We start from the raw sequence: 12036 nt of genomic DNA, 5'->3' as shown, positions 1-12036 counted from the left end.
CAGACAAACACCTCTCAAAATGTATAAGCACTGCTCGCATACAGGTAATATGTATCAGTTCAAGTCAGCAGTCTTAAACCTTTTCTTTCAAACCCCCATGGAATATAAATAACTTATATTTACGCACCAAACCATTCAGATATTTTACTTTTCTAGCATTCTAAATTAAGACAAATCAAAAAAAGCAAAATCAAAGTGATAATTATTTCATATTTCTAGCTCAATCTCTTTAAAGTAACAATATGTATAAACGACCTATTGGACGCTAACTATGACTTCAAAGTACGGTGCGTCATAAGTCATGACAGCAGAAAATTACGCGCACAAGCAATCCCAAACCAGCTGTTATATTGTCATTGATGACAGGAATAACAGACAAAGAGATAACAGATAGGCAACAAGATATACAATACGCAACAAAACCAAAAAAATACTCTTCAACCGTTTGTTAATTATTGTTTGGGCTGCTTCTATGGAATGCTAGAGTTTACTCTCAGTCAAAGTTCATGTAAAATATTTTCCAGCAGTTTTGAAACAGACTCTCCTGAAATGTACCTTCTTGACTCCAATTGTTCCAGTCCAATAGTCTCAAGTTCCTCTTAGCAGAAAACATTCATAGGCAACACATACAACAACAATGGTTGGAGGCGCAAGCTTTATCTCCAACTGGTCATTATATGCGTTCGAACAAACCACCACTTCAGTTTTCTCAGATTGCTCCCGTTTTTGGGAGAAGCCAGCCAGTTTCTCCAGTTTGCAAGAGGCTTAAAACAATCTGACAGGCGTGTATTGATCGCTGCTTAAGGTGAATGGGGAGAAGCGTTTGACGACATACTAGGTATTATGTTTCGTGTCGCAGAAGCTGTAATACTATTGGTCCGTGACTTTATTTGCTTGGCTGATATAACAGCATCGTTGGTGAAAGCGGAACCGACACTTAAACCGGTCCTCGGTCTGAATTGTATGGGCTTGGATGGACTTGCAGGAATGTACAGGATTTCTTAGAAGACATGGAGAGCTCAATTGAGAAGGAATTAATCATTTGCTCTTAAGAAACAATTGGATAATGACTTTGTTACGTTTGGCACAATAAAAAAAGGCCATGCGCAATTAATCGGACTAATACAAGACTTAACGGTGAGATTGATGTTATTAAAATATTTTTCTCTTATTTTTTTTTAATAAAAATTAAGACGACTTTTTTAGAAAATCATTTTAAGACTAAAAATCTATGGACGTCAGAACATTTTTTTATTAAGTTATTCATAATACATTAAGCATGACGTTTGTATGTTTTGGTACATATGCCTCGGTACGAACATATTTTTTTTCAAACATGGCATTTTTGTCACATTTGTTCTTCTGCGCATTAAAGCCTGAAAAGAAAATGATGTAATAAGTGTATCGTGTGGAATGACCTAATTGAATCTTAATTCAAAGCCCTTTTATTCTGTTTAATTAAATATGTGCCTTTTCCTTTCAATCAAAGACCATGATGGTACATTTAAGGTAGCACGCCCCTAATGGGCACCATTTCAAACTATGGTCAGTTTGATAATTTCTTATCGGGTATCATGTCCTGGATTCAAAAAAAAAAATTAAAAAAAAAATACCGTCAAATATTTTTTTTATTTAAATTTGAATTACACTACCCCCATTTCAGAATTGTCGATAAAACGACATCACCCGACAGACAAGAACTTTTTTTTCTCAACATTTTGGTAATAATTTGATATCAGAGTAACAAAAATATATTTGCTTTCAGAAAACGTACATTACTGATGGCATCACCAAAAATATAATCATACTCAACTGAACTGAAATAGCCATATGGTATTTCAATTTTGACATACTGTTTTGACCGCGTAAAATTGGAACATAGATGTATAAAAGCAAAAATAACAAGTTCTAGGAATACTCATGACCTGCTCTTTATTATTAAGTATCTTTAATCTTTTGGGAACATTATGCAAAAAAATCAAAATATTTTACCGTCTCATTTAAAAAAACAAAAAAGTTTGTACTTCCCAACCACATATTTCATCCATGCCTTCAAGTTATGAAATCTTCATAAAAGCTAATATTTATGTGTAAAAATGTGTTTAATTACTTTGTAATGAAAATACAATATTAACTTTTGTAAAAATAAAATTCTAGCTAATGAAAACAAAGATGAAAATAATAAAACAAATATTTGTGCTTCTGGCTGGATTCGAACCACTATCTTTAATTCCCAAAATATTTGTAGTCCTGTGCTAAACAACATAGGCTAAAGCATTAAAATTGAAGAGTATCAAGTGGAATTTTTTATTATGGGAGTGCTCCCTTAAAAGACGTTGCGGTATAAAGCGATGCATCAAAGGCTTATTAAGTACAGATCAACCAAGTGATTACCAGAAATAAAGAGACAGACATAAAAAAACAATTGTCGTCTGTAGATTTCCTAAGATTTATCTTGTCTTTATGTTCTTATGTATGAGTCACATATCAAGTTTGAGAAAAATCTTGTATAAGCTTCCTTCGCTATACTGTTTTTTGGGAAAAAAGCGAATGGACTTGCTTTTCCTATGCGCTTGTTTGGCTTTCTTCATTGCTCTGGCGTGAAACTCCATGAGGAACGGTAGCATATCAATTGAAACAGCATACACTGGTGCCGACATTGCCAATTACGTACCTTAAACAATGAGGTGTTTATCTACACTACCTTACTGACTAAATTGTTTGAAACTTTTAGTTATTTACAGCTATAATAACAAATATCAAATGCCGTACACCTATTTAGTTGTGTTTAACCATTTATTTAGTTGTTTTTAAATCGATGCCTATAAATCGATTACGATCGAGCCTTTATGCTTATGTCAAAACTACCTACCGTATACGCCCAGCTATTTGAAACCCTTTCTGAAAAAGACTTAAGGTATTTTAGAGGAGCTAGCCATACAAATCTCTTTCGTCTAGTCAATTATAAATGGATTCCATCCAAATCTTAAACAATTCAGTAACCATGTTATCAAATATAATTTTCGTGAATCAACTGCCAATCATTTCAGATTACCAACCCGAAAGATTGACCTTCACTTGGCGTGTCAATATATATTGATTTAATATATTGTCCGTAATTGGATAAATACCATTAAAATAGCGTTTTAACTATTCACATTAACATTTAACATTTCTCCGTAATGCTGATAATTCAAGGGTTACATGTCGGAATAAATGTAATTTTCTGCCGGAGCAGAGAACGACCATTTGATGAACACCAAATCAATACAGACTGTATTTTTCCAGTGGCTTCCTTTAAATCTTCAACAGAAAGAAATTAGTTTTATTGACAGCACGAACAAGTCAGTGCAAATTTGAATAACAAAATATTTATGTACGCACGTTATGCAAAGCAAGTTTTTATGGAAATCGATGACATTGAAAACCTTAATAAAAGAACAAAATCGTTTAGCCCGGTTTAAGGTCTCACTTTTTCCGGCGTTTTATTTTGTGTGTTTTTCATTACATTCATGTTTTATTCATTCAGGAGATTACTTTCAATCGGGACACGCAATGTCAAAAAGTAAAAATAAATCAATATTTAAGAGAGATGAAGTTTGTATTTTTAAGCTAAATGTCTTCCTTGCAATGATGTAATGTATGGATAATAAATAAGTAGTTTCTTATTAAGCTGGTGCAGAATAATGTGTTCTGTGAATGTGTCCTTTGCAAGACAAAGTGCTACATCTTCAACAATCGATACCCTACATTTGAAGTTAAAGCTCATGGGAACCTGTATATACTATTACAAGTTATGTTAGCTCTCCTTAAATGTAGGCGCATTCCTTTGGTCTGTCTTCCATCTGGAGGGCATAAGTCACTTTCAGTGACTGATCTTGTTTCAATTGACGTTTTTGTTACGGGTGTATCGGTAAAGTGTTGTGAACGTTGAAAGCATATGGTTGAGACAATGAAATGAGCAGCATTAAATGTTTTTTGGTTCGCTTTTTAACTTTGCTTTAAGTATTAATATTCCCCGTCCTACTTCCTGTATAGTTTTAAATATAAAAGAACCGTTTGCATTTTCTTGGAAAATTATTGGCAAAGAGAAAATGTCCTGAATTTTTTATGTAATATCGAAACTTCTTACAAATACATATATTTTCAGAACATTCAGAAACGTTTATATTTGTTTGCCTCATCCCTGTGGCTGAATGGCCCTTTTGTGATTGTATTTGATTCTTATAGTTTTTATTAAATTAAGTAGGAAAATTTATCTTGGCAAATATGAACACAAATAAGATAATTCACAACCGTTTCGAGTTTCCTTGGCTTAGTTTATCATCCTGATATTTCTTTGTTTTAGTTACTAAATACATTTCCAATACATTTCCTATTTATAACGATGATTATTTTATACATCTGATACTGATGGGAACGTCAAAAATAAAAATGAACGATTTTTCTTACATGGACATTTATTTAAATTTTAAGACAGAAAAGAAATGAGGCTTCCTCGAAACGTTTTAAATTCAAATTGAAAACATTTAGCTCAATGGCTTTTGGCGAATTGTTCTGTCGTTGAAAACTCATCTAATATCTAATATACTGATGAAAATACGTGCAATATAAATGTAATTGTTTGTTAAGCTTACATAATTTTTGAGACGTATACATTTCGTGTCTAAGACAAACTATTGAAAAGGGAAAACATACATTCGTTTAAACATATTGACAATGTACATATCTGGTAAAGACACTATTATCTAGAAGTACTTTTGCTGTGACCTCACACAACGAAAATCAGCTCAGCATAAACATACATTTTATCTTTTCTAAAACATCTAAAACTGTGTTTCAGGTATATTCTTCGAAATGGTGCAGTTATTTTACTACGAGAATCGAGGAAAATGTTGCAAAAAGTTTTTGAACCATGAAGGTGTTCCGACAAAGGTTCATTTGTTCCCATACGAAGGTAATTGTTTTGGTTTGACCTATATCATACGTATTGAATCTGGTTTAGTTCCTATCTCTGTTTCTTTCTATCGAACTTCTGTGTTTCGCTTACCATTCGGGCCTGGTTATCCTAACAGCACGGATGTTTGTTCCAAAGTTTAAAATATCTGTTCGGAAAAATCCTTCGGTTTACAATTATTTTAATTATTTACTTGACTTTCGTCTTAAAGTAGCGTAATGAGACACAAGCTATTAATTGAATAATGGCGAATGAAATTTCAAAATAGTTCAATTACCTTGAAAGTATAGTATGAAAATAGCAAATAGAGAAACAAACTCAGTAACCGAAAGTTTAAACATACACCAAAACCTTAGAGAGGAAACTAAGCCAAACCGGAAGGTTTTCACTGTCATTGGGAGATCGGGTTATGATCCGCTGTTTTTTCATGAGTGCAGAACATAATTGACCAAGTAAATTATCGCATTATGTTTTTATTTATTATTATATCTATAATATCATAATTCACTTAGCAATCGAATCGATCCTGCGATGCAAATGTACGTGCATAAAACAAATTAAACAAAAGATGTTTGTCAAACATTATGACCCCCCCCCCCCCCCCTGAGCGCCATGTTGTCAGGATTATATGGACAATTTAATGAAATATGCATGGACCTAAATGACAGCTGATTTGTTGCCGTTAAGGCAGTTTTAAGATTATGACCATTAAAGTGTGAGGATAGAGTGTGTTATGACCATGACCTTTGACTCTATGAACTCAAAATCCAGAGTCATCAGCTGGTCACCAGAAGCCTAAATGTCAAGTTCGAGGGCCATGGGTGCAGGCATTGTCAAGTTATCACACATACAAGTTTTTTTTCGTTCAAGGTCACTGTGACCTTGACCTTTGACCCAATGACCCCTTAAATCATCAGGGGTCATCTACAAGTCAGATGCAACTCCAAGTCAAGTTTGAAGGCCATTGGTTCAGGCATTGTTGAGTTATCACTCGGACAACCTTTTACCATTCAAGATCACTGTTACCTTGACCTTTGGCTCTATGAATCCTAAAATCAATAAGGGTGATCTACTGGTCAGGCTTAACATCCATGTCAAGTTTAATGATCATAGGTTCAGGCATTGTTGAGATATCAGTGGGAGAGGATTTGTTAACTTTTTTGCGTTAAAGGTTACTGTGACATTGACCTTGGCCTGATGACCCCAAAAGTCGATAGGGGTCATCTACTGAGCAGGCCCAACCTTCATGTCAAGTTTGATGACCATAGGTCTAGGAATTGTCGAATTTGCTTTCAAGGTCACTGTGACCTTGACCGTTGACCCCTAAAATCAATAGGGGTCATCTACTGGTCAGGCCCAACCTCCATGTCAAGTTTGAGGGCCATGGGTGCAGGAATTGTTGAGTTATCACTCGGACAACCTTTTATCATTCAAGGTCACTGTGACCTTGACCTTTGGCCCAATGACCCCTAAAATCAATAGAGACCATCTTCTGGCAAGGCCCAACCTCCATGTCAAGTTTGAGGGCCATGGGTGCAGGCATTGTCGAGTTATCACTCGGATAACCTTTTACCATTCCAGGTCACTGTGACCTTGACCTTAAGCCCAATGACCCCTAAAATCAATAGGGACCATCTTCTGGCCAGGCTCAACCTCCACGTAAAGTTTGAGGGCCATGGGTGCAGGCATTGTCGAGTTATCACTCGGACAACCTTTTACCATTCCAGGTCACTGTGACCTTGACCTTTGGCCAGATGACCCCCAAAAACCATAGGGGTCATCTCCTGGTCAGGCCAATTCTCCAAGTCAAGTTTGAGGTACATGGGTGCAGGCATTGTAGAGTTATCACTCGGACAACCATTTACCATTCAAGGTTACTGTGACCTTGACCTTTGGCCAGATGACCCCCAAAAACAAAAGGGGTCATGTACTGGTCAGGCCCTATTCCAAGTCAAGTTTGAGGGCCATGGGTTCAGGCATTGTCAAGTTATCACATGGAAAACCTTTAACCATTCAAGGTGACTGTGACCTTGACCTTTGGCCCGATGACCCCCCAAAACAATAGGGGTCTTCTACTGGTCAGGCCCAACCTCCAATTCAATTATGAGGGCCATGGGTGCAAACATTGTCGAATTATCACTCGGACAACCTTTTACCATTCAAGGTCACTGTGACCTTGATCTTTGGCCCGATGACCCTCAAAAACAATAGGGGTCATCTACTTGTCAGGCCCAACCTCCAATTCAATTATGAGGGCCATGGGTGCTGGCATTGTTGAGTTATCACTCGGACAACCTTTTACCATTCAAGGTCACTGTGAACTTGACCTTTGACCCGACGAGCCCCAAAAACAATAGGGGTCATCTACTTGTCAGGCCCAACATCCCAGTCAAGTTTGAGGGCCATGGATTCAGGCATTGTCAAGTTATCACTCGGACGACCTTTTACCATTCAAGGTCACTGTGACCTTGACCTTTGGCCTGATGACCCCCCAAAACAATAGGGGTCATCTACTGGTCAGGTCCAACCTCCATGTCAAGTTTGAGGGTTATGGGTTCAGGCATTGTTGAGTTATCACTCGGACAAGCTTTAAAATTATTTTACCATTAAAGGTCACCGTGACCTTGACCTTTGATCCGATGACCCCCAAAATCAATAGGAGTCATTTACTGGTCAGGCCCAACCTTCATGTGAAGTTTGATGACCATACGTCCAGGAATTGTTGAGTTATCACTCGGACAAGCTTTGGTCTACCGACGGACCGACCGACCGACCGACATACCGACATGCCAGTGCAAAGCAATATACCCCTCTTCTTCGAAGGGGGGCATAATTAAAAAAAATGAAATTGCAGTACTAGGGAAATCATCCATCAAGCATGCGTTAAGTTCATTGTAAATAATTAATGGCCATAACATTCGATCTTAAAGGAGTTGTTGCACGCGAATATACTGTAGCAGAAATTAGGATTGTGATCATTAACCTTGCATGGCTGGTTTAAACCTCGCATGTGTTTTTCTTTTACAATTAAGAATATGCCTATTCTAAATCATCTCGAAAATACTGAATACTGATTCTTTACCACACGATATTCAGTAAAGTTACTGAATAATGTTTAACATGATTACTTGTTTCCTTTAAAGCCGAAAAACCTGATTCAGTTATATAAATAGTGCGTATGATCACATGTTCCATGGTATATTGTATTATATAATACTTGTTTGTAGTTTAAAAAAGTGATATCCTACTCAAAAATATATAGCAGTTATGGGATTCTAGCGCTGGATGTTATAACAAGCATTGTATTTGTACAGAAAGTGTGTCCGTTAGTATTTTCAGAAAAATGAAAAATGGTGAAGTGAAGGAAGCATTTACGCATTTATTGAGTTATTAAGAGGTTCTATTTGTTATCAGGGAAATTTATCCGATTATAGCTGTTCATATCTCTATTATATTTTAATGTTCAACTAATACGAACTTGAGATGTATTTAAGGATTTCAAAGCACATCTCTTTCAACATTTTCGTTTGCTTTAAACAACACCCATTTAGAAACCACTCATTTTCTTTTATCACGTGTAGCTTAGAACACAGAACAAATACACGCCTTTAAGACAGGAAAATACCGTAATTGTGATATAACCTCTGCTGTTTTCTTAAATAACTCAACGTTTGATATTCGACGTGAAAGAAATGTGGATGACAATTATGACTTCTATAGCTTGACGATTTGTTGTAATAAGCTTGTTTTTTTACATTACTGTGGGATCACACAAAACATAAAAACTACTTATGTAGTTATATATTATGTTATAATTTTATTGGATATCAAGTTTATCTTAACTGAGTTTCAGAGGAAAAAGGTCGAGGAATTGCCATCACATTGGTGTCGTTAACTTTAAGTCACGTGCACACTCGCCAATAACGGTAAAACTCGGTAATGGTTTCCGAATGACACTTTGTACACACGTTCCAATGGACAATACATAGATGTCATATCAAGTATATCATGTATATCAAGGCCCATGCATCTGACTTTAATAATTGTCAAGTAATGATTATTTTACGACTGAAAAAGGGTGCATGTTAAATCGTCGAATATGAAAATGTGTTCGATTGCTGTAATATTCAAATGATGCAGACTATAGTGTTAGATATTCCATAAGCGGAATACAAAGTATTGCTGCACATAAAACATCTTCGTATTAAAAGGCCTCAATGTACACGCATATTAAAATGACCGGGTATATTTTGAATTTATTCGTATTAAATCAAAGTGATTGCAATGCATTACCGTTTTCATAAGATCCTCATTCCGGTTTGTACGTTGTTTGCACAGTCAAGTGCAAAAACAGTTCTAGACAGGTTGTTACTTCGCCGTAGTTGATTGCAAGTGAAATGAAGAGGCAAATAATGTGAATTCTGGCGTTAAGGTTTGTGTAAAAAGACTTCAAATTCAATAACCATTATGTTTTGAACCTAAGCATGTTGCGCAAATGATCATAAATATTTGGGGCCTGTTTATACGGTTAACAAAGCACACATAGAACACAGTATAAATTATACGGCCAAACAACTAAATCTATAATGTGTTTGACAGGTTAAATTAAGGATCTTTTATACATACGTATACGAAAACTACAGAAACAATTCTAGCTGTCCAGTTATCGAATGTTTAAACATAATCCACGTTCAATAAAACATATAAGAAAAATAGTCACAAACGACAAACTCAAACCAGAAACACTGCGATACGTTTATTTGACGGGTATATGGAACTAAAACATAACAGCACACAGATACACTCACAAAGCAAAACAACTTGTGTAAGATGGGATAAATTCTTTACTTTGCAGTCTGTATATTAAGTTGAAGCGGTTCTAACAATAGATGTATGAGGTTTTCAAATATCACAATGTCACTATTTGTAAACTCATTTTGACCATGTGTCTTTTTTATTCACAAAAAAACAACAACACTGTACTGTCCGTTTGCATTGCATACATATAAATGACCTTAGTATTATATAGGCAGTTAAATATTAATTAAAGAGAACACGAGAAACGTTGCTAATTAAATTTGTATTCCCTTGTACCCAATGAGAGCTTCGTTCGAAGAGCGTTGATAGCAGTTTATATTAAAGTTATATTCCTAAATGTTCATATTATGCTAAAATATAAGGATTCAAAGCACTTGCTCCTTATAAGGAAAACCTAAAAAAGTTTGAAAATACATTGTTTTATCTTGAGTATGTGGGTTTTTTTTGCCTTTTTCAGGTTGGGCACAACCAGCAATGACGTCATATTGGCTGCTGAAAACATATTGGTGGAGTAGGTCACGTGTTAAAATCACAGAAGTCACTGGGTCCCAAACGCATGAAGTAAAGGGCAAAATTCGGTGCATCAAAAATGGTTCTATTGTCATTTCCGGTAAAATAAAAGACAAAACAAACAGCGATTACAGAATGTATCTCACATCGAATGTTGATAGTGCTGATTTCCAGCTTGGCTATTGTGTGACAGGAACACTAGAAAGGGGACGGAAGAAGTCGGAAAAGGGACTAAGTCTGACGCATTATGCCATGATTAAACGAAGAGGGTACTAATATGATAATTTCAATAGTGTAGGATCGTGTCGGACTTTGCTTTAATTTTTAATGGTATTTTTGTTAAAATTGAATGTTAAATACCATATTTGTTTAAATTGATCGTTAAACGGCACATAAATATTTCTGTTAAACACATATTATTATGTTAATTGTTGTTGTTAAATGTTTTCAATATTTATTTCGATATTGTATGTTGAATTAATGCCATACATTGAGATTGCTTTCGCTTTTCTTCGATTGTTGTTGGTTTTGCATATGCTTGTTTGGCAATTTATTGAATGCCATAAAGGGCTGAACATTTGTTGATTTAAAAATTGCTGTTCTTACATTGTTTTGTTTTGCGTTTACGGTTTGTTTTGTTGGTTCATGTTATGTTTATAATTGTTTTAATTTGCTGAAAAGCGGCAAATATGCGTTTATAACCAAAGCAATGAAAATCAGACTAGAAACAACTTTACTTGTTATTGCCAACTGAGGTTTATTTTTGAAGTCAATGATCTTTATTGCACTTCGAATATATTCTTGAAAAATGTTAATTTGTATCTAAACAAACTGTTCATAAAAAGCAGAATGAATACTTGTTTACAGTCTGTTTTATTTTGAATAACATACAATAAAAATATTATTATACAATTTTTATTTAACAAGGATAGTATACTTTCAGATTATGACAGCTATTGAAATCTGAATTAACTTGCTTTTGAAAATAGAAATGGGGAACTAACATTCAATGGAAGTGATCTATTTCAATCTCTAAAAGCCAATCATAGCTTCTCTGCACTTCGAACAAGCACCTTACAAATACCGGTAATAAAATACCATATCTTCTCATCACGAAAATGAAACGGATGCATTTACAGACAAACCATCGATGAAGCTATCACTGTATATGCAATATACTTGCAACAATGTTAAATGTGGCATTTTGTGATAAATCAAGTACAATAAGATTGATTCAGAAATATGGATGTTAGAGTGGCTACGAACCGATTCAGGACAATAGGCGAGAACACGAGCTCATCATTGAACACTTTGTGGTCAAGTGAAATAATAAAAACGAACGAGATTCTGAACCCGCTTGCTAAGCTCTCGCTTTTGAAACAACACATATTTAACTTGCTCAAAACATGTCCATGATCTCTTTCGAAAAATCATTTTTAATGGTTTTATATTCGTGCTTGAGCTGATATGCACTTTCTTGGAAAAAACACAACGTGAACTTGACTAGCATATCGTTTTATGCATTAGACTGAAAGGATTTAAAAACGTACAAATAAATCTTCCAACAATAAATGGTAAATGAGGTTTAATATTGATTTACCAGCAAATGTACTCTTCAACATCAGAGAATACTGTGGACGAGCGCATAACCCGGTTTCAAAGCATCATATCGCACATCAATCTCAACACTCTTAAACAAGACATTGACTCTTTTCAATTGTAAAGAAAACAACTAATGGTGCTTTCTAGCC

General features: G+C 35.2%; 1 protein-coding gene across 1 annotated transcript; it reads left to right on the top strand.

Annotated features, from left to right (window-relative positions):
- The first annotated feature begins 958 nt into the window (after positions 1 to 958).
- LOC128225259 (uncharacterized) lies at positions 959 to 11124 on the top strand. Its single transcript, XM_052935366.1, has 3 exons — positions 959 to 1137; positions 4844 to 4957; positions 10233 to 11124. Exons 2-3 carry the CDS (start codon positions 4858 to 4860, stop codon positions 10559 to 10561), a joined length of 429 nt encoding a protein of 142 aa, XP_052791326.1. The 5' UTR covers positions 959 to 1137; positions 4844 to 4857; the 3' UTR covers positions 10562 to 11124.
- The last annotated feature ends 912 nt before the right edge of the window (positions 11125 to 12036 follow it).

Source organism: Mya arenaria, chromosome 2, assembly GCF_026914265.1.
Source record: "Mya arenaria isolate MELC-2E11 chromosome 2, ASM2691426v1".
In the NCBI taxonomy this organism is placed as follows: domain Eukaryota; kingdom Metazoa; phylum Mollusca; class Bivalvia; order Myida; family Myidae; genus Mya; species Mya arenaria.
Note: the sequence above shows the minus strand (reverse complement) of the source record. Positions and strands in the feature narration are given on the sequence as shown.

Coding starts and splice junctions, on each gene's coding strand:
- LOC128225259 (XM_052935366.1), top strand. CDS start 4,858: ATGGTGCAGTTATTTTACTACGAGAATCGAGGAAAATGTTGCAAAAAG. Junction 4,958..10,232: donor TCATTTGTTCCCATACGAAG/GTAATTGTTTTG, acceptor TGCCTTTTTCAG/GTTGGGCACAACCAGCAATG.